This window comes from Macaca fascicularis, chromosome 9 (assembly GCF_037993035.2).
Source record: "Macaca fascicularis isolate 582-1 chromosome 9, T2T-MFA8v1.1".
Lineage (NCBI taxonomy): Eukaryota > Metazoa > Chordata > Mammalia > Primates > Cercopithecidae > Macaca > Macaca fascicularis.
The window spans coordinates 71,369,899-71,393,254 of NC_088383.1; the positions used below are offsets into that span (position 1 = coordinate 71,369,899).

Sequence of the window (23,356 nt, forward strand, 5' to 3'; positions counted from 1 at the left end):
ACAGAGAAGCAACACTCAGGAGTCCCAAGGTCCTCTCTCCTCCCAGCCTGCAGCTGCATTCTGGGCTAAAGACCAGGTCTCCCATCCCACTGGGACAGCGGGAGGCATTTTGAATAAGCGCCCTCACTACCTTTCCCTTGACTCTGCAGCGCCCTGGCTCTCTAGCCACATCTCAGACAATTATTATCAAACTTCACTAAGTGTCAGACTCACTTGGGAGCTCACTAAAATACAGATGCCTGTGCCCCAACTCCTGGTCCAGGGTGCAGCCCGGGAATCTGTATTTTTGGTCAGTGCCAGGTGACTCTGACAGAGGTGGTCTTCAGACCACACTTTGAGAGACTCCACAGGAGGGTCCCTTCTGCTGCCCATTGCCCTCTCCACACCCCACCAGGAAGCAGGAAGTTGCTGGAGGAAGTCACAAATCCTGGCTTCCCACAATCCCTACAGACACACACGGCTAGCTAGTGATCCTTTAAGTCATCTGCTATGGACTTGGGAGAATCGAACTCCCCAAATCAGTGGTGTCAACCCTTTCCTTTTAAATTTCTATCATGGAGAATTTCTTTTTTTTTTTTCTTTTTTTATTTTTATTTTTATTTTTTTTTTGAGACGGAGTCTTGCTCTGTAGCCCGGGCTGGAGTGCAGTGGCCGGATCTCAGCTCACTGCAAGCTCCGCCTCCCGGGTTTACGCCATTCTCCTGCCTCAGCCTCCGGAGTAGCTGGGACTACAGGCGCCCGCCACCTCGCCCGGCTAGTTTTTTTTTTTTTTTTTTTGTATTTTTAGTAGAGACGGGTGTTAGCCGTGGATGGTCTCGATCTCCTGACCTCGTGATCCGCCCGTCTCGGCCTCCCAAAGTGCTGGGATTACAGGTTTGAGCCACCGCGCCCGGCCTATCATGGAGAATTTCAAACACACCTGAAGAGAAACAGCAACTGGCCAGGTGTGATGGCTCACGCCTATAATCCCAGCACTTGGGGAAGCTAAGGTGGGAAGATCACTTGAGCTCAGGAGTTCGAGACCAGTCTGGCCAACATAGCGAGACCTCATCTCTATTTTAAAAAAGGAAAAAAGAGAAACAGCAACTGCTTTATAACCATCATCCAGCCCCAATCACCATCACTCATAGCCAGCCCATCTCATTCACACCTACATCAATACCCTGCCCCAACATTGTATTATTTATATTTTCTAACTATATTATTTTTTAAACAAGTATTTCAGAATATTTTTCTAAAAGATAAGGCCCTGTGGTATGATGTTACTGTCCTCGGAATCTCCAGCAAGTTGGCTGATAGATACAGACCTGAGGACCCTGAGAAGACCGAGGTTTTTTTTTGGTGAGATGACTCCTGCCATGGTGGTGTGCTCTTCTGTCCGAAGGCATATAATGTCTGATCATCTCTTCTTATTTGTATGTGGTTGGCAGTTTATGCTCAGTCTCTGGATGCAGCAGCTCATCAGGTGGTGTGAAATGGTGCTTCCTTCTTTATTCATTATCTGGAATACTTCTATAAAAGAAAATTTCCCATATTGAGCCAGTAGTATATAGTTTGTATAAGAGAGGAGCAATACATGCAGATTCTTCTCCTTTATCTATCCATCTTCAAAATAAGGAGCTGGTTCCCAAACATCTTCCAACTGTGCATAATTAAGTTTTGGGTTTTTTGTTTTTTTTTTTTCTGATAGGGTCTCACTGTGTTATCCAGGCTGGAGTACAGTGATATGATCATGGTTCACTATAGCCTCAACTTCCTGGGCTCAGGTGGTCCTTCCACCTCAGCCTCAGCCTCCTGAGTAGCTGGGGCTACAGGCATGCACCACCACACCCAGCTAATTTTTGCATTTTTTGTAGAGATGGGTTTTGCCATGTTGCTCAGGCTGGTCTTGAATTCCTGGGCTCATGCAATCCACCCACCTCAGCTTCCCAGAGTGCTGCGATTACAGGCATAAGCCACTGCACTTGGCCTGTTCTCAGTATTATTATTATTTTGAGACAGAGTTTCACTCTTGTTGCCCAGGCTGGAGTGCAGTGGTGCAATCTCAGCTCACTGCAACCTCCGCCTCCTAGGTTCAAGCGATTCTCCTGCCTCAGCCTCCCAAGTAGTTGGGATTACAGGCACCCACCACCACACCTGTCTAATTTTTTGTACTTTTAGTAGAGAAAAGGTTTCACCATGTTGGGCAGGCTGGTCTTGAACTCCTGACCTCAGGTGATCCACCCGCCTCGGCCTCCCAAAGTGCTGGGATTACCGGCATGAGCCACTGCGCCCAGCCTTCAGTATTATTATGACTTAAGTGTTTGATGTGTTTTGATCCACTGGAATTATTGTTATTTTTCATGTTCAAATTGTTCCATTTTTGATAAATGGAAGCTTCTTCAAGTTGTATTCTGAGTCCCTTTGACATGTTCCTAATGATCTTTGAAGCCATGAACCCTTTCCTACATTCTCTGCATCCCGGGCCTGCCCCTGCTCACACTGCACCTCATCTCCCTCCCCATCACACTAAGACCCTGTGCTACAGAGAGCCTCAATTCATGATCCTCTTTATCTGTAAAATGGGGTTAATGATAGGGTATTAGAATAACCCTACCTCAGTGTTGTTAAGATTAAATGGATTTACAATCATCAAGCACTTGGAACAGTGTCTGGCACACAATAGGTGTTATATAAGTATTTGTCAAATAAATAAACAAATAGCACTCCCTCCCAGTCACTCACCTCTATGGTTCTCCGTCTTCCCACCTTTTCCTCCTTCTCTCCAGTCTCAGAGTAGGAGCACAACTTCCCTTCCCAGGCTGACCATAGGTGCATCAGTTACTCAACTCCGGAAACAATCACTGTCCAATTCCACTGCAAATTCCTCTCCTTGGGGACAATGGAAAGTCCTCTCTTGCATTCCACTGGCAGAGCCTAACGAGTACTCCAAATTCACATTTCAATCTGGAGGCACAGCTTTCTATCTTGGGGCATCTCTTCCAATCCCCTTGGTAAGTTAAGGCAATGATGGCCAGGCTCCCAGTGTGAGAGCATGAGCACTGCCTTCAGCTCTTCTGACAGGTTAACTCTCACGCGGCCACGTGTCCTCCTCTCTCGAGGCTTCTGAATCCTGCTGACGTGCATGTGGCCCAGACCCAGGCCCAGGCAGGTATGGCCTTGGCGATGTGCTCTTTCCGCTGGCTGATGGCTCCCTGCAGACGCTGAGAGGGCCATGGACCTGGAATGTCAGGGATCTTCTGGGCCTTCCTATTTTGGGTCCAAAATGGCCCAAACCAGTAGGTTTCAATCAGATGAAGGAAAAAGTAGGCACCAAAGGAGTAAAGTCTAAAGAAAGGTGGGAAGGGACTGGCTGCTGCTTGCAGGATTTCTTAGCCCCAAAACCTGCCTTGGCCCACATCCAAGGACCCCAGCTCTCCTACTTTAGAAAGATTGGAACATTGGGGAAGTGTCATTTAACTGTCATCATGGCCTTCCTTGTTTACCTGGGTGGCCTGGGAAGAGGAAGCAGGGGCATAGCAGGTTGGGGAAACGCTTGCCAAATTTTAAGATTAGCTTATTCCCACCTCTTTTCGTAAAGCCTATTCCCTGCCTCAGTGTCCCCTGCTAACCCCCATCCTGCTTCTCTCTCATAACCAGCTGCAGAAAGGAGAGAAAATCCCTTAGCTCTAAAATGACATCCGGAGAAGTGAAGACAAGCCTCAAGAATGCCTACTCATCTGCCAAGAGGCTGTCGCCGAAGGTGGAGGAGGAAGGGGAGGAGGAGGACTACTGCACCCCTGGAGCCTTTGAGTTGGAGCGGCTCTTCTGGAAGGGCAGTCCCCAGTACACCCACGTCAACGAGGTCTGGCCCAAGCTCTACATCGGCGATGAGTAAGTGCCATAGTTAGCTGTGCCACAATTTACCCACAATTTCTCAGATGCGAACATTAGGGGAAGGAAGGAGAGGGGTGTACAGAAACTCTAAGGTTTTCTCCTTTGAATTCGGCTTTATTGAGAAATAATTCATAGACCATAAAGTTCAGCCTTTTAAAGTGTACAATTCAGAGGTTTTGTTATATTTACAGAGTTGTGCAACCATCACCACTCTCTAATTTTGGAACATTTTTATCACCTCAAAAGGAAACCCCGAACCCACTAAACAGCCACTCCCCATTCCCTACCTGCCCTTCGGCCCCTGGCAACCACCAATCTACTTTCTGTTTTTATAGATTTACTGATTTCCAGACATTCTGTATAAATGGAATATTATAATATGTTCTTGGCTTTCTTTTACTTTGCATAATGTTTTCCAGGTTCATCCAAATTGTACTTGTATCAGTATTTTATTCCTTTTTATTACCAAGCTCCATGTGACTTTTGCACTTTTCTGTAAGTCTAAAATTAGTTCCAATTAAAAAAGATACACATACACTTTGACCCAAAATATCACTTTAAGAAATGTAATTTACAGAAATAAGAGTAGCAATAATGAGAAAATATGTGCAACAATGCTTATCATAACAGTGTTTGGACTAGCAAAAAAAAAAAAAAGGAGGGACTGACATCTCTAGCCTTTTAATAACAAAATATTAATTAAATGTAGTAAATATTTCCTATAACGAAAGTAATAGGCCGGGCATGGTGGCTCACCCCTGTAACCCCATCACTTTGGGAGGCCAAGGTGGGAGGATTGCTTGAGCCCAGGAGTTTGCGACCAGCCTGGGCAATATAGCGAGACATCATCTCTACAAAAAATTTTTAAAAATTATCTGGGCTTGGTGGCACACAACTATAGTCCCAGCTACTTGGGGGGCTGAGGTGGGAGGATCACTTGAGCCTAGGAGGTCATGGCTACAGTGAGCTGTAACTGTGCCACTGCACGCTAGTCTGGGTGACAGAGTGAGACTCTGTCTCAAAAAAAAAAAAAAAAAGTAACATATGCTCATTGTGTAAATAGAGAAGTCTCGGTTTCCCTGTTGGTAAGAGGCTAATAAGATAACCTTCCTCATGGGGCTGTATGGATTAAGTGGGATAATGTGTGTAAAATAGTACACTGCCTAGTACATAGGAAGTGCTCAGTAAAGGTTAGCTACGATAAAAAAAATGATAAATGTAAGAAAGATTGCTTTCAATATCCCAAAGCAATCACCAAAGGCCATTACTCCAAAGATACTCCTATTAATATTGTAGTATATTTCCTCCTAGACTTTCCGAATATTACTTTTGGTTTTGGAATTTGTTTTTACATAATTGTAACTATATTGATTATTCATTTTCTCTTATTTCTCACATAGCATCATTCATAAACATTTTCTTTTATTACTTCTTATGTATTTAATTATAATAGACATGACAATATATCAGATGAACAGAAGAGCGTTCATTTAACTACTTCCCTATTGTTGGGCATATCAGTTACTTTCATGTTTTCACTTTTATAAGCAATGCTGCAGTGGACATCTTTACACATAATGTTTTTTCTATATTTAGAATTATTTCCTTAGATCTGACCCTAGAAATGGTACAACCAAGGAAAGAGGGATTAAGATTTTAAGACTTAAACTGTCTCTGTATCTTTATCTATGCTGTTCCCTTTGTCTAAAATGTCTTTCCCTGCACCTCATGTCCGAGTCCAGATCCTATGCATTCTTCAAAGTCCACTCAAGTCATTTCTGCCATGAAGCTAGCTTCCCCCAATCCCCATAGTGAGAAGTAAGCTTTTTCTCTGTATATTGTATACTGTATTTATGTTTCCTATGGCTTATAATAATAGTAGCTAAGTTGTATTGAATTCTTAGGTGTTAGGTGTCATGCCTTGTGCTAGGCGTCATTTAGACTCCACAATAACCCTATAAAGGAGGAACCATTATTATTCCCATTTTACAAATGGACAAGTCACAGCTCAGAGAGTTCATTCATTCATTCAGTCAGCCAGTAACCGTTTACTGGACACCTTGCTTAGAGCTGCGGGGGAAACAAGAAAGAAACTGAGGCTCAGAGAAATCAAGTGACCAGCCCAAGTTCTCACCACCAGAAAGGGGTAAAATTTATACTCAAACCCAGATCAAAAAAAAAAAAACATGGTCAGGCTGGGTGCAGTGGCTCACGCCGGTAATCCCAGTACCTTGGGAGGCCGAGGCGGGCGGATCACAAGGTCAAGAGATCGAGACTATTCTGGCCAACATGGTGAAACCATCTCTACTAAAAATACAGAAATTAGCTGGGTGTGGTGGCGCTTGCCTGTAGTCCCAGCTACTCAGGAGGCTGAGGCAGGAGAATTGCTTGAACCTGGGAGGCGGAGGTTGCAGTGAGCAGAGATTGCGCCACTGCACTCCAGCCTGGTGACAGAGTGAGACACCATCTCAAAAACAAACAAACAAAACATGTCAGGTACAGAAGCTGTTTCAGAGTTGAGGAGGGCAGAAGATGGAGATGAGCAGAGATGTAACAGGGAACAGAAACAGCAGTGAGTACTGGAGGGGAAGGAGCACAGGCTTGGAGTCTTGGCTCTGCCACACAACACGCCAGTTGTGTGACCTTGGACAAATTATTTTACCTCTCTTCACCTCATATGGCAACAATAATAGGACTTCTCTCACGGGGTGAAGATTAAATGAAATCAAACAAATGCTAGAGTAGTATCTGGCACATAGTAAATGCTCAGTAAGTGCTTGGTGCTATTATGGATCTCAGAAAGATCACAGAAGACATGAATCCAGGCTCGACTTTTGAAGATGGGTAGAATTTCAAAGAAATTCCAGGCAGAGGAGGCAGGATGGGAATAGCTACAGAGGTGAGAAAAGCAGGGGGATTCATCTGGAATATAGAGGATGAATGTGGTACACTTTCAGAAGGTCTGAGATTAAGCCAAATTCTACTGCTGTGTGGTCAGTTTCGATTAGCTGTGCTAGTCTAATAGCTCACCCCAGCATCTTGACGGCCTGCCACAGCAAGGTTCTTTTTCACTCCCACTGCAGTCCATGGTGGGCCAGCTCCGCTGCATTCCCGGCCACTTTACTCTAGGACCCAGGGTGACACAGCAGCCCCGATTTGGGATCTTGCTGGCCTTGCAGCAAAGAGAAAAGAGAGACCTGACAAACCATAAGCTGATTTAGAAGTGACACTTGCCATTTTTGCCCACATTTCACTGGCAAAAGCAAGTCCACACCAAAGCCTTATGTCAGTCGGGCAGGAAAGTATAACTAGCACAGCCGGAGGGGCTGCAAACATTCTAACAGTAACGCCATCTGGCACAGTCTCCTAGTCAGGTGCATTGGCTTTGGGCAGGTTATTTTACCTTTTCCTCAACTTAAAGAATAATTGGCCAGGCGTGGTGGCTCACGCCTGTAATCTCAACACTTTGGGAGGCTGAGGCAGGTGGATTGCTTGAAGTCACAAGTTTGAGACCAGCCTGGCCCCGTCTCTACTAAAAACACAAAAATTAGCTGGGCATGGCCGGGTGCGGAGGCTCACACCTGTAATCCCAGCACTTTGGGAGGCTGAGGGGGGTGGATCACGAGGTCAGGAGATCGAGACCATCCTGGCTAACACGGTGAAATCCCGTCTCCACTAAAAATACAAAAAATTAGCCAGGCATGGTGGCGGGAGCCTGTAGCCCTAGCTACTCAGGAGGCCAAGGTGGAAGAATGGCGTGAACCTGGGAGGTGGAGGTTGCAGTGAGCTGAGATGGCGCCATTGCACTCCAGCCTGGCAACAGAGTGAAACTCCGTCTCAAAAAAAAAAAAAAAAAAAAGTAATAGACAAATGCAAATATTATTGTTACTTAACAACATATTGTTACTTAACAACAACCACAAAAAGAAATCTGGAACGGTAGGTCAGGGCCAGCTCGAGGAAGGGTAAATGACAGCCAAGGGACTTCATTCAGAAAGCCGTTGAGTATCTGAGCAGAACCGACGTGTTCTAGTTAATCAAGTGCCAGACAATAAAATATGCTTGCCTCCTTGATGTTTGACCTTGAACTTGCTTCTTTCAACCAAGAAGATGGAAAATGTCACTGCCCTTGTAATTCAACTCTGCCTAATCGAGCCCCAATACAAGCACACACAGGTGTGTGAGGCTTGCACTCCCGGCTGGGGGCCGGAGCCTCAAGTCAGCATGGCGTGGTGCTTGTCCCTGATTTCTGTGACACTCACTTAACAAGGTTAAGGACACTCACAGATGCTTATTGCAAGAGCAGTTAGCTCCACCGCCAGTGCAGCCATGCACAGGCCATAAACTGGGCTGTGAGCCGGCAGGGCTGCCTGTGTTTCTTGGTCTTTTTGCAGGGGTTGCCCAAAGCAGCCAAAAGCTCCAAGCTGGTTCCTCGTGCATAAAACCTCAGTTTTAACTTGATATTTACATTTTGGTTAGGTTTTTCCTTTCCCTAAAAGCACCTAAGATTTTTGAGCCCAGTACCAAGGTACCAAGGCTCTGGAAGTGAAGGAGGTCAGGACTCAGGAGTAAGGTTGGATGTCCTGCAACGGCCAAAGCTACTATCTATCCTTGGAGCCCAGGCCAGTGACTGTTGGGCCCGCAGAGGGGCATATGTACCTCTAAGATGAAGCTCACTCTTTTCCCTGCTCCTTTTTGTGGAGAGAGGTCGAGTGGCTAAGCATCTGCTCTGGAGCCACAGTGTCTGGACCCAATACTGGTTTCTGTGTGGCCTTGGGCAAGTGACTCAAGCTTTGTGACTTTCAATTTCTTCACCTATAAAATGCGGATTCTATGCGTTAATGCAAACAAAACATGTCTCACAGTGCCCAGTACCTTCATGCACTGAATGACAAATCAGGCAGGTTCTGGAAATTCGACTCACAGTGTATGAGAAAGATAAAGAACAGTCACTGTGCCTTTCCACCCAGGGTCCCCATGCTAGGGGAAGAAGCCTTGGGACAGCAAACAACTCTGGGTCAGATTTCTCCCATGAGATTCTATCATGACCCAGGGCAGAGTGCTGGAAGGAGGGCCTGCCCTCCTAGACCTTCCAGGGAAGTGACCTAAGGCCTAAGAAGGCAGCCACATCAAAGCTCCTTGGGCCTGTGGGTTTCAAAACTGCTAAAGCATTTTCTCAATCCCAGGTTAGCCCAAGGGGATTCACCAAGTGGGCTGCCTGGTAACTCCAAGTCCTCATTACTCAGCAGCCCTGGGGAGGGGAAAGGTGGCCCTGCCACTGCAGCCTGATGAGAAAAGGCCACAAACAGGACGGTGATGTGAAGGGTGCTCATTCTGCCGGCTCAGCAGAGGGGTCGAAGGGGTGGGGCCTGGCTGGCCACCTTGTAGATATTCCTGGGGTTTGGGGGAAGTCTTCTTCACACAAGGTGTAGCCACCCACTCCCTACTCATTCCTCTAACTCGACAGGGGTCTGAATCTGCCACAAGTGGAACCACAGGCTCAGTGTGGAGTGGAGGCCTCAAGCATGACTGGGCACAGTGTCCCAGTCCCCACTGTGTGTGGGTGGCCACCAACTATGGGTGGCCTTTGGCAAAGCATTTTATTGTTCTGGGACTCAGTTTCTTTATTTGTAAAATAAAGGATGATTTCAAAGGTTCCCTTCCAGCTCTACAATAAAATTATTTAAGAAATGGCCTATTAAATGAATTAGGCTTTATTAGTTTCAAGCACACACTTGTTTTATTACTTTTAAGTCATTCAAATTAGATTCAAATTAGGTTAACCAAGTGTTGCCCTCCAGAGAGCCAGGGACTGGCGTCAATGATGAGATAAGAATAATTCATCACCTCTTATCAATCAGCAGTCCCTAAATGGGTGCTTCAAAAATGCTTGAGTATGCTCGAAAGCACTAAGTTTCTGTAATTTAAATATTCTCACTTTAATCTCGTTCATATCTTTCATTTGCTTAGCAAAATCTTTTTTCAGTCCTTTTTTTCCCTATAGTCAGCAGGAGGGGAAATATCCTGGCTACCGTCAAAGTGATTGCAAATTCCTAGGCAGGGCAGCCTCCAGTGATAAGGCTTGGCTGAAACAGGATAATTGAGAAATCCCTCTTGCCTCTCCACCATGCGGGTGTCAGAGCCAGTGCCAGGGTGCAGTTAAACTTCCGCTGTTCATGGAATGGTGGGGGCCCTCAGGAGCTCCTTGTTTTTGCTTAAACTACAGTTGCCTCTAAGGTCCAGCATTTGGGGTCAGATTCCTGCCAAGGCCTGCGGCCTGTCCCACCCACCCAGCCCAAGGTGGCTTTCCAGGGAACCCTCTGTCTTGTTCTTTCTGCTTTCCTGCTTCTGACTGGACTCACAGCCTCAGAAGCCAGAGGCATCTCCAGGGCTGACCTGGCCTCCAGAGCCTGGGAAGTGAAGTGAAGACAAGTCAGTCAGCTGAGACAGCTCCTTCTCCTTGAAAAGGAGGAACCAATTCTGCCTTAAGGCACCGAGCAGGTATGAAATTAACCTGCTTCTTCAAGGTGTGGGTGGCCAGTTTAGGATGCAGCAAAACACTGTTAAGGTTGCCAATTTAACATGCTGGGCATTACCTGAAATAACTAGGACTTCCAACTACTGAAGGCCACTGAGGCATAGCTGGGCGGCGGTCACGGGCAAGACGGTCGGGGAGAGAAGCCTGAGGCCTTGGCCTGGCCTGGCCTTCTCATTGCCAGAAAACAGCTTAGCAGTCAAGGCCTCAAGCAACATAAACCATCTCCTTGCATGGTTAGGCAAATGCCAAGCCCAATTACTCACACCACATCATTTCTCAAAACCAGGCCTCCTGGGTATTCTCTTCTCTTCACCTCCATCCTTGGAGGAAGACAGTTTGAGAGAGAGGGGCAGACAGGAGATTTCCAGCAGGAGTTAAAAACCCCGAGGCCACCTTATGCCTCTACAATGGTCTCTCCTGAGAACTAAGGAAATAACAATACACATCATGCTATACATTTACATAGTAAATGAATATATGACTGGCTCATTACTGAAAATGTACAAAATGTAGAAAGACAAAAACAAGAAAATTTAAATTACATATAATCCCATTACCATATTTTGTCATGGGATAAGCACATTCTGACATACATCTTTCCACTGCCTTTTCCCCCTGGAGTCATCTTTTAACCTCTCAAAGAAGCTTCAATGCTGCATCATTCAACTTCACAAGACTCTCACAAGGAAAGTACTGCCAGTGTAATCGGTGCTGTTTAGCAAACAAAGAAAACGCAGGCTCCCAGTGGTTCTGCCGCCTCAGTTCACAAGTCAGTTTCAGCTGTCGGCCCTGTGTTTTCTCAGGTGCCTCAACACGGAAGAGCTTCACCATCAGCAAGTAACAAGAACACCCAAGATGCAGGAAGGCCAGTTCATTTCACTTTCCCATCAGGTGAACTAACAAAGATCAGATGCCAGAAATGTGCCCACTGTTTTAAAGTCCACTTGCAAGGAACGGGCACACTCAAGACTACACGGTTAAGACTCCACTGGGTTTGGGAGACGGAGGCAGGTGGATCATCTGAAGTCAGGAATTTGAGACCAGCCTGGCCAATATAGTGAAACCCTGTCTCTACTAAAAATACAAAAAATCAGCCAGGTGTGGTGGCAGGCACCTGTAATCCCAGCTACTCGGGAGACTGAGCTAAGATAATCGCTTGAACCCAGGAGGCAGAGGCTGCAGTGAGCAGAGACCACACCATTGGACTCCAGCCCGGGCAACAAGAGCAAAACTCCGTCTCAAAAACAAAAGACTCCATTGGGGAAGGTCACCATCAAGGCCACACCCATGAAATGATGTGTGACCATGACAGTGTCACACCCTACCAAAAAAATAAGGTGCGAGATGGCAAGGTACAGCCTGCCAGCAAACAGAAATCCATAATCAGGTGTGGGAAATGTGCGGATTCTCCGCAGACGTCAGAGTGTGGGGAACCATTCCGATCATGAGGGCACTTCCTTCAATGCCCAATGTAGAGTCTGTGTAACATGGGAGCAGCCTGCTGCTGCCTGAAGGAAGCTGCAGGGGGTTTGTACAGACACATATATTCAGGGCTTGCGCCTCCTCCCCTCTGTGCAAGGGCACACGCCTGGGAAAATGGGCTTGCCAGCAGAGGCTGAGGTATTTAGGCTGACAACAGGAGAGTGACAAGGGATCTGAACAAGTGAAACGTCAGGAGCACTGCCCAAGAAGACCGCCTCACGGAAAGGCAGCTTATCTGTCATTCCTCTGGGGTGGGGGCTTTGAAGCAAGCTTCCTGGGAACAACTCCAGAGGGGCTGGCAGGTATCTGGGCCAGGCCAGAGAAGCAGGCAGGGAGGGAAGGGCTTAGCTGAGGAAATTGGGCCATGCAAGAAGGAAGTCGTTTCTTCAGCCCTCCTCCAATCCGGAGTCCAAATCCAGAGCTAGGCTGGAAGTTCACAGGAAGGGAGAAGAGTTCAAGAGAAGTGAGTCAAAACGGGGATATGACTGATGGTGTTCTTCAAAAGTAAACTGCATAGGCCAGGCATGGTGGCTCACGCTTGTAATCCCAGCACTTTGGGACGCCAAGGCAGGCGGGAGGAGGCCAAGGATCACCTGAGGTCTGGAGTTCAAGACCAGCCTGGCCAACATGGTGTTACCCTGTCTCTACTAAAAATACAAAAATTACCCATGCATGGTGGCACGTGCCTGTAATCTCAGCTACTCAGGAGGCTGAGGCAGGAGAATTGCTTGAACCTGGGAGGTGGAGGTTGCAGTGAGCAGTGAGCCGAGATGGCACCACTGTACTCCAGCCTGGGCAACAGAGCAAGACTCCGTCTCAAGAAAGAAAAAAAAAAAGTAAACTACACGATTCCAATGAACTGGAAAGAGTCAAAAAATGTTAAAAAAAAAAAAAAAAAAAAAAAGTAAACTGCATGAGTCCAACAAATGTGTAAACAAAGTCCCTCATTGCTAAAATGAATCAGTGAAAACAAGACACCATTTTTCTTTTGTCTATGAAATTGACGAAGTATATGGACTGCAAATTTTAGCAAGTTTTCTGTAGGGTAATTTAGTAACAAGTATCAAATGTATTTTAAAATGGCCATATCTGTTGACCTAGCAATTTCACTTTTAAAAATGTCTCCTATGAACATAATCAGAGGAGTGCCCAAAGAAACACAGCAAAATGTTTGGTAAGAAAAAATTGGGACTTACCTATATAATGAAATAGCATGCAGTTATTGAAGTCTTGTATGTTGCCATAGGAAGATGTTTACAATATATCACCATGTCAAAGGTTTTGAAACTTTATATATAGTATTGTACCAAAAAAAAACCACTCTCTATAAAATATGCAAATCTATGCATAGAGGAACAATGGGAGGTTCCTACATCAAAAGCTAACAATAGCCTTTATCTCCAGGGGAGTAGAAATACAGGTGATTTTTTTGGAAGGGGGAGTATGTTTTCTGCATTCTACATTGAGCATTTGTTATTTTTGTCATGAGATGACATATTATATAAAAATTGAACAGATTGATCACATCTAGGATTATGCCTAACCAGAAACGAAAGCTCCTGTGTCATCTAGATTCTGGAATTACATTCCTAAATCTGTTTTTCTTTCTGAAGTCTTTTCTCCCTCAGCAGAGGCATTTATGTGGACCCAGGAGTGGGGCACATGGCCTTTTCTCCATGCCCATCACCTCAAAATGCCCCTGTGTTTCTTAGTCTCTTTTCAACATATGTGAGCAGATAATGTATCTGGTCCTGAAATTTAAAAACAAAACCAAAGCAATCTAGTGTCAGACACCACCCTCTGAGCCTGCCCCACTCCCAGTAATTGCTGAGCTGGGTGTCTGTCCCAGCTGGGGATTGGACGATGGGTGTCTGTGATGATGGCTCTGCCTCCCCCACAGCATCTGTGTAAGAGGCACTCCGTTTATTTGCAGATTCCCATTCTGCTGTGGATGCTCTTTCAAGCCCTCAACTGAACTCTAGTGAACGAAGCTGGGGGGAGTCCCCCGAGTGATGTGTGAGGATACCGACTCCCCTTCCCATCCAAGGAGCCAAGACCCTGAAAACTTGTGGTGGGCCTCAAATACCCACCAGGTCTTGGAGTCCTCACGAGCCTCTTTCTCTCCCTGAGGCACAGCCAACATCAGCCTGATTCGGTGGATATGGAGGTGTCAGGCAATGAGTCTTGTTGCATATCTACCCCACTCCCCAAAAGTGGCAAAGTGCAAACTGTTATTCATTCAAACTGCCACTTGATTATGTTGAAGACCAGTTACTGAACCCAGAGAGAACAGTCTTCACAGTGGGTAGGAGCTTCCTGTCAAGGAGAGTTAATTTTAATTTTTCCACTGAGCTCAACCTCAAAGTGAGGTTGATTGCTATTCAGCAAGATGGACCACATTAGTGGCGGCTTTAATTGGGCGCAGAGCTACATCCCCAAAGCATAATGTTTGTTGTATACATACTTTGGGGCAAGACGAAAAATGAAAAGCAGACCTTTCTGAGGAAAAACGGAAAGCACAATGTGTCCCACAGTCAGAATGGCCACACCAAGAGCCAAGTGGAGGGGGGCTCAGTGGGACTCCCCACCTCCCCATGCCACAGTTCCGATGAGCTGTCTGCAAATGTTTCCAAATGCTCAGTTCCCTTCCCAAACACTGGACACCATCGTGGTTCTTATGCCAGATAAAAAGCTACAGGAAACCAGTGAAAGACGAGCGCGCCCTTAGCCAAGGGGCCATGGCATGTATTTCTGGTGTGAGGCTTCCTCCTGGCCCAGGGTGTTGGTCCCTGCTAGCATCTAACATGGTCACTTCTGTCCACATGCTTTTACCAGTGGCCTTGAGATGAGCCCTCAGCTGGAGTGCAATGCCACTTTTACCCTCTTACTGGTACGGCTCCAGACCCTTGTCACGTCTTCCCTGAGCTGAAGTACTGGTCTTCACGCAATTGAGGGAGATGTCTTCTTAAACCCAGGTTGTATCACTTCTCTTTAAACACTCTCTAAAGCTCTCCTTGACTCCCAAACACAGATCCCAACATCCAGCATCCCCACACATCAGCCCGATTGATTTTTCTTTTTCTTTTTTTTTTTTTTTTTAGACACAGTCTCTCTCTTCTGCCCAGACTGAGTGCAGTGGTGCAATCACAGCTCACTACAGCCTCAACCTCCCTGAGCTCAGGTGATCCTCCCACTTCAGCCTCCCCAGTAGCTGGGACTACAGGCACATGCCAGCATGCCCAGCTATTTTTTTCTTTATATTTTGTAGAGATGGGGTTTCATGATGTTGCCCAAGCTGGTCTTGAACTCCTGGTCTCAGGCCACCCTCCCGCTTTGGCCTCCCCAAAGTGCTGGGATTACAGGTGTGAGCCACCTTGTCTGGCCAGATTGATCTTTAAAAAAGTAAAAAATGCTTACTTCTTTCTTAAAATCCTCTAGCAGACTTCCGCCACACTTGCAATAATACTCAAACTCCTTCCTATGGCGGGCAGGGCCCACCACGATCCAGTCCCTCTACCTTTCCAAACTTCTGTACCACTATTCCCCTTGCCACTTCAGCCACTGGCTTCCTTTCTGTTCTCAGCACTTGTTCCCTCTGCCTGGATGAAACGCTTTCTCTCCAACTCATCCTCAACCTTCTCACCCTCAGTCTTGGCTTAAACACCACTTCCCCACAGTGGCCTTTCCCAACCACCTTGCCTGAAGCAGGACCACGGTCATTCTGTATCATGTCATGAAGTTTTAGGTCCTTCGGACAGCTCTCACTGCTCCCTAAAATTATCTTTACTTGTTGTTTATTCCTACCCCCATTAGTATCTGACCTTCCTAAGGGACCTTCACTAACCTGTTCACTTTTGTTTTTTGAGACACAGTTTCACTCTGTCGCCCAGGCTGGAGTGCAGTGGCGTGGCCTCGGCTCACCACAACCTCCACCTCCTGGGTTCAAGCAATTCTTGTGCCTCAGCCTCCCAAGTAGCTAGGACTGCAGGCATGCGCCACCACGCCCGGCTATTTTTTTTTTTTTTTTCGTATTATTAGTAGAGACAGGGTTTTGCCATGTTGGCCAGGCTGGTCTCCAACTCCTGACCTCACGTGATTTGCCTGCCTCGGCCTCCCAAAGTGCTGGGATTACAGGCGTGAGCCATTATGCTCAGCCTCTGTTCACTTCTTTACCATCAGCACCCAGCACAGTGCAAATAGATTGCAAATCATTATTTGGGGATGGATAATTGATTACAGGAAATAGACAATGCTTCCTGAAAGGCCTTCGTTGTCTCCAGGCTCCATACCTTAGATGGTGCTGTTTCCTTGGCTTGGCCCGTGCTTGCCTCCTTCTTCCCCTCCATCACCAAATGTTGACACTTATAGTGACACAGGTCCCTCCCTGCCCCACCCCACAGGCAGGAAGAACCCATGTTTCCTCTGTCAGCCCATCTCCACCCCGGCCCCACCATGCTGCCTTCTGGTCGAGTCATACTCCAGAGCCATCTACTTCAAGAGGACTAAATTTACTGTTCCTGGAAATTCTTGCCTAGAAAGATAAAGCTGTAGCCCATTAAATAACTTCACTGCTGGCTTCAAGAACTTCCCTGCAATCAATTCAAACAATAGATGGCTCGAAATGCCCTCCTTCTCAGAACAATGCTCTGCCCAGCTGGGCAACGGCTCCCAGCTCCCCAAAGCAACACCTTCCCGTTCACATCGTGCCAACGTGAATTTGTGAACTTTGCTCAATCCCAATCCAATCCTCTCATGGAAGGCCTTGCTTTAAACCATTCAGTTGAGCCTCCATCTCCAAACCCTAAAAACATACGGCAGGTTCAGAGGAGAGGCTGGGTGAAGGCAGCCCTGATGAACAGGTTATTTTGGAGGGCTTTCAGGCAATTTGGCAGGTCCAGATCTGCGACCACCATAGAGTCCAGCACCAGGCTCCACTGTGTATAGTGAATGATGAAAGAACGAATGGACGAACGAATAGCTCAGCTCGCCTACCCCAGCCTACACCCTGTCCTTTCTTGAGACAACTGAGCCAGAATAACAAAACAGTGCAGGTGGCGTAGGGGACTGGGTAAGAGCAGAGCTTTGGGACTTCATTTGCAATAACTAGTCCTTATTCTGGGAACTGGAATCCACGGCAGAAAGCGTGGGCGGCCCCTGAGTTTCCCGGACCTGGGGCAGGGCGCCGCGCGCCCACAGATTTCTCTCCCCTGCGCCCAGGGCGACGGCGCTGGACCGCTACCGGCTGCAGAAGGCGGGGTTCACGCACGTGCTGAACGCGGCCCACGGCCGCTGGAACGTGGACACCGGGCCCGACTACTACCGTGACATGGACATCCAGTACCACGGCGTGGAGGCCGACGACCTGCCCACCTTCGACCTCAGTGTCTTCTTCCATCCGGCGGCCGCCTTCATCGACAGAGCGCTGCGCGACGATCACAGTAAGAGACCCGCGGCCCCGCCCCGCCCCGCCCCTCCCCGCCCCTCCCCGCCCCTCCCCGCCCGGATCTGCCCCGCCCCGCCCCGCCCGGATCTGCCCCGCCCCGCCCGGATCTGCCCCGCCCCGCCCGGATCTGCCCCGCCCCGCCCGGATCTGCCCCGCCCCGCCCGGATCTGCCCCGCTTGTAGTCTAGGCCCCGCCCCTTTCCTCGCCCCGCCAAGGCTCCACCCCTAGCCTAGGCTCCGCCCTTAGCCCAAGGTTTCCCCGCCCGAGGCCCAGGACGGAAGCGGGTTGTACGCGTGCGAAATCGTTGTCTGTCGCAAAGCTAGGCCACTGGGGCTGCTTGTGGCCTACGGTAAAGGTCTGAGCCCCTGGAAGCTGTGAAAGTTTAAGGACCTGCACCACCGAGCGTGCTGCTGGCGGGGTTCGGACCTTGATTGCAGCTCTGGGGAATGGAAATAGGGCGTAAAAAAAAAGGCCTTTTGGTCGGAGTCTTTGCTAAAGGACATTTGCCGTCCTTCAAAAGGCGGAGGCGGTCTGGGAGCCCTCAAAGCTGGGACTACGGCTGGAGACAGTAATTGTGCCTGGGCCTGAACCCAACCAGTAGCCAAGGGCTTTGATGCCGGAAAACCCTCAGGGAGCTGACTTGAGTGGGAATCCATGGAGAGACCTTAAATTCTCCTGCCCACCATCCAATTTCACAGCCCGCCTTCTAGCCGCCATGTCCCCATTTACACTTAACCTAGTGAGGCCTCCAGTAGAAAGCTGACAAGCTGAGCTTTACTGGCACACTGCATTTGAGGTATAATTTGGGTTTTGCACTTCCAGCTTCGAAGTTTTCCCAGCGTTAATTATCCATCTTTTAAATCACAGTGCTAGTCTTTGTGCTCAGAATGCACTGCTGGCTACCCTAATCCAGCAAAGACTACAAGGCTATCTTGGAGAGAAGGGCACAGCTTAGGGACGCATCGGGGGTAAGACAATATACAGTTATTGCTGCAGGGTGTACTTTAGTGGCATTCCACAGAGGCCAGAGGGACTTCAGCTCCCTAATCTGTGCTCTGACTTCAGGCCAATGTGTCACACACCCCTTTGTGGAGCCATCACATAATTCAGGGTATCCGGTTACTGAAAGCCTTTCTTGCCACAAGAGGTCAAGTCTCAGTGACTGACCAAACTGTCTGCTGCAGGAACTTGCAACCTGGGGCTGGGCCTAGGCCAGGTCTGCTGGACAGTATCAGACTTTAATGGACATCCCAAGGTGGCCCTGGCCCCACAGCCAACCATAGCCACCAACAGTTTGTCATTATTTTGGCTCAGAAAGCAATGTCACAATGAAAAAAACCCTTAGAGCTAACATGCTTGTATTAGAAGATGCCTCATTTCCAGGCCTTCCTTTTATGAGCCTATTTATGAACCATCTTTTGTGCTGTGTACATTCTGGGTTTCCAAGTAGGATCAGAAAAGCAACTGAACTGAGTCATCACCACAAGGTAAAATTTGTCTCATAGTATTTGAAGTTAACTGAAAACATATTTGACATGAAAAAAACAAAGGCTGCAACAACCTAATCCTTCCGTTTCTGTTTAATGCACTCACTTGCCATTACTATGTTTTAGACCTTACCCTTCATGGTAAGGGCCTGGCAGGCTTCGGAGAACACAGGGCCGGGTTTACATTTCTGACACACAATTTACTAACGATGTGATTTCTCTGAGCCTTGGTTTCTCCATCCGGTGATAAAAATATTTACCTTCAGAGGTTATAATGAGGATCAGCAGTAATGCACATAAAGTGCTTAGCATAGAACCTGGCGGACAGCAGGCTCTCGGATGTATTTGATAAAGCATGGTCATATACCGTGAAGCATATAACCACGCCAGCATGTGCACATCATCATCGTAAAGTTTCCAATCCTCAAAGAAAATAAAAAAAGACATTCCAACTTTGAACTGTAAGATATACTCACATGAAAGCTTGTTTTAGGTTCCTGGCACTCAATTTTAGGGTCTGCCCCCACTGCCAAATCCAGAAAGAATCAGGGTCTCAAGTTGAAGCTTAGGCCTAGGCAGATGACAGAAAATTGTGAGGAGGTGTCAGGCTGCTGTGGATCATGACTATTAGACCAGGTGGCACCTAGCAAATGAAGGGCCAAGGGAGGAGAGTAGATACTAGGATCAGAGACTTTGAGGGGGGTAGAATGAATGGATAGGGGTGCCGGGACTCGACCGGGTGGCTAGAGATGGGGAGCAGGACATGACCCCACTGGAGATGGCAGGGTAGGCTCTGCTCTCAGTGCCTTTGCACTGACATATCTAAAGAATTCAAGTCAGGGCTCAAATGCTTACCCTGCAGAACCACGCAGAGTGTAAACAAATGAAGCTGGCTGCGTGTACAGCACGGAGGTGTGGGTAGGGGGCACTTGTGGCTAAGCAGAGAGCCCTGTACCCCCTTCACAGGGGCACCTACCACTCAGCCTCAGCTAATGCTTGTCTTATGAGAGTCAGTGCAAATGTGGGAGATCTGACTTTTCAGAAGTCTCCAATCTGGATTTTACTATAAAATCGCTTGATTTTTAGGTCTTGGCAACAGATTGAAATTTCTTAAAATGCTGCAAAGGACAAACTAAAGCAACCCAGTGGCCATCAGGTTGTAACCTGTGCCGTGAGTGGTCACAGCAACCAAACAAAATGGCCGCTAGCTTAGGAGCAGCAATACCATAGACTTCATACCCACTGGATGGCAGGTGCTCAGCCCACCTGCCACATGCAATGGATGGCCCAGTTGTGTCTAGGCAAGGGACACTGCTTAGCATTTTAGTGCCAGACCCAAGGGAAAACCAAGGGACACTGCTTGGCATTTTAGTGCCGGAACCAAGGGAAAACCAAGGGACACTGGTTGGCATTTTAGTGCCAGACCCACTTGTATGTTTCTTACACTCTATGTAGGAGGTGTGGATAGATAGTCTGGCCAAAAAGGAAGGCATCACTCTTTGCTTCCTCTTGTCTATGTTCTTCGTTCTCATTGACTGGTTTCAGCCAAGTGCCCCACCTGGCTTCTCACAGCCAGTCTCTTTTACTCTTTTTGAAAAGCATTCCTTGTGGAGCTGTACTGTGGCTGTAATCAGCCCCTGGGGCCCTCTCCCACTCCATCCCTACCCTGACTTGACCCTTTAGAAAGAACTCCCCAGGCAACCTCAGTCACTCTTAAAATACCTTGGAGATAATCTAGTCCCCGGTCCTGCCCCGACAGGTGGGCAAACAGAGGCCCAGAGAAGCCAAGTGAGGTGCCCAGGGTCACAGAGCTAATCAGAGGCAGCGCCATCAGGACACCTGCCTACCAGCGGGGATTCCTTCTGTCACCGAGGCCTCACAGAAGAGTCCTCTGCCCTTATTTTGAGCACCTGGTGACTTTGCTGTATAAGAGGTCACCAAATATCACGGAGGGCGAGGCATGCCAGCTGGTTATAGGATCTGAAAAAACTGAACTTGTCACTCTTCATCAGAAAAATAAGTCCTCACAAAATACTGTCACAGGAACCCCACTTGGGTTGCCCTAACTGCCCCTGATGCGGCATCCTCTGAGGTGAATTAGTGTGGTTTTAGTTTAATGAAGTCTTCTAAGAAACTCCAGGGCAAATGCCACGAGGCGCTTTAGTATCATGCTCTCCTTTTGTCTGCTCTTTCTTGTTCTTAAACAGTCCGTAGTCTGCTTTTGAAGGCATCTTAAAATTTATGAGGCCGGGCGCAGTGGCTCAAGCCTGTAATCCCAGCACTTTGGGAGGCCGAGATGGGTGGATCACGAGGTCAGGAGATCGAGACCATCCTGGCTAACCCGGTGAAACCCCGTCTCTACTAAAAATTACAAAAAACTAGCTGGGCGTGGTGGCGGGCGCCTGTAGTCCCAGCTACTCGGGAGGCTGAGGCAGGAGAATGGCGTGAACCCGGGAGGCAGAGCTTGCAGTGAGCTGAGATCCGGCCACTGTACTCCAGCCTGGGGGACAGAGCGAAACTCCATCTCAAAAAAAAAAAAAAAAAAAAAAATCTATTATGGATAAGGGAGGTATGAATAAATAAATGAAGCCTGCTTTCAAGCAGGAGGTTGATTCTCTGGTGCTTCTAATAAGCTTTAACCAGACCAGATTTTCACTGTTTTGTTTTTGTATTTGTTTTTTGAGATGGAGTCTCGCTCTGTCACCCAGGCTGGAGCACAGTGGCGTGATCTCCACTCACTGCAACCTCCACCTCCTGGGTTCATATGATTCTCCTGTCTCAGCCTCCCGAGTAGCTGGGAGGTGCTCACCACCACACCTGGTGAATTTTTGTATTTTTTAGTAGAGATGGGGTTTCACCATGTTGGCCAGGCTGGTCTCCAATTCCTGACCTCAAGTGATCCACCCGCCTTGGCGTCCCAAAGTGCTGGGATTGGAGGCGTGAGCCACCACGCCCGGCCGATTTTCACTGTTTAAGGGTCTCCTGCCCTATCTCCCTCCAGCCCCAGCAGTTCATAATACACCTTGCACCTTTTTTTCTCAGAACTTCCACACACCTAGAACCTCTTAGGAAGAAGTAAGGGCTCTACCAGAATTTCTTTGCAAGTTGATAAGAAAGGCAGGTTCCCAGATAGTGCATGGGAGGTGGGCAGAGAGCATCTCCTGAAAGCAAGGAAGGAGTCTGCTTAGCAAGGAGCACACCTGGCTGGGGCGGGCCATGGTGCAGGGTGACAGCCTTAGCCCATGTCTGATTTTCGTGACAGAGGCCTACCTTCCAGTCACTTCTAAAAGCACGCAGTTGAGGAGCAGTAGAGATTCTGGATTTGGGTTTTCTTTTCTGGAGATGGGGTCTTGCTCTGTCGCCCAGGCTGGAGTGTAGTGGCGCAGTCTCGGCTCACTGCAACCTCTAACTCCTGGGTTCAAGCAATTCTCCTGCCTCAGCCTCCCGAGTAGCTGGGACTACAGGTGCTCCACCATGACTGGATAATTTTTGTGTAGAGACGGGGTTTTGCCATGTTGGCCAGGCTTTAACCACATGGGCTCCAGGTGCTCTGATTGTGAGAACATAAGGACCTGCAAGCATAGGTATGCACTAGCTGCTGCTATTCCTAAAGATGAACTCTGGTCAGGCACACCTCAAGGGCTCTGACTGTAGTCATGAAGAAAAGGATCTCCAAGCATGAGAGGGGTGCTGATCTCTCCCACTGTGTGCTCTGGCCAGGGGGACCCTTGGAGCTCTGACAGAAGTTGGGAAATAAAAGCCCAACGCAGGTATAGTGCTGGCCCCTGTGACTGTGAGAGATGTGCTCTGGCATGATGGGTCTCAGCTAATCTGACCACAAGAAGGAACAAAAGTGTTGCCTGGACCTTGATTCTTCTCAATGGGGCTGACTCCTCCAATGGTAACAGATGTGCGTTCACCCAGCTTAAACTCCCAACCTCAGGTGATCCGCCCACCTCGGCCTCCCAAAGTGCTGGGATTACAGGTGTGAGCCACCGCGCGTGGCCTCATGCCCTAGTCTTGGAAACAAAATTCAGCTCTTGGAGCTCCTACCCGAGCTGAGTTTCCTCTGTCCCTCCTCTTCCCCTTTCTCTCCCGCTCTTTCCACTTCCCCCTTTCCTCCCACCCCCTCCACTTCCCCCTTTCCTCCCCCCTCCCTCTCCCTTCCAACTCTTTCTCCCCTTCCCCCTGCCACTTAACAGACTTGAGGCCCCCAAAAGGCTTAATGAACTACAGCTTTCATCTGTTTCAAGTATTGAGTCATGACAGAAAGAATTACTGTTTTCTGGGAGAGGAAGAAACGCTTTGGTTATCAGCAGGGCTGGCCAGGGGCCCGGCAGCCTCCGGAAAGATCTGTGGGATTTGAATGCCAGGGGTAGACATTCATCCAGCTGGACACGTTCACACCCCAGGAGCACGGTCATGCCCGGGAGAGCCTGGGACCAGCCTCCCTGAGATCCGAAACAGCAATCAAGAAGTGGGTGCTTGCTTTCTGGCCACGGTGCTCAGGGGAAAGGCAGCCCGGCCACA

The 23,356-nt window shown here is 48.1% G+C and overlaps 1 protein-coding gene across 3 annotated transcripts in view; it reads left to right on the forward strand.

The window, feature by feature from the left end:
• Nucleotides 1-23,356, forward strand: part of DUSP29 (dual specificity phosphatase 29) — a 36,034-nt gene that overhangs the window by 11,842 nt on the left and 836 nt on the right. For all 3 annotated transcript variants that reach the window (XM_065520880.2, XM_005565420.5, XM_005565421.5), the window contains 2 exons: nucleotides 3,640-3,873; nucleotides 17,114-17,334. In XM_065520880.2, the coding sequence (XP_065376952.1) occupies nucleotides 3,674-3,873; nucleotides 17,114-17,334 (421 nt within the window). In that variant the 5' untranslated portion in view covers nucleotides 3,640-3,673. The remainder of the gene's footprint in view (nucleotides 1-3,639; nucleotides 3,874-17,113; nucleotides 17,335-23,356) is intronic.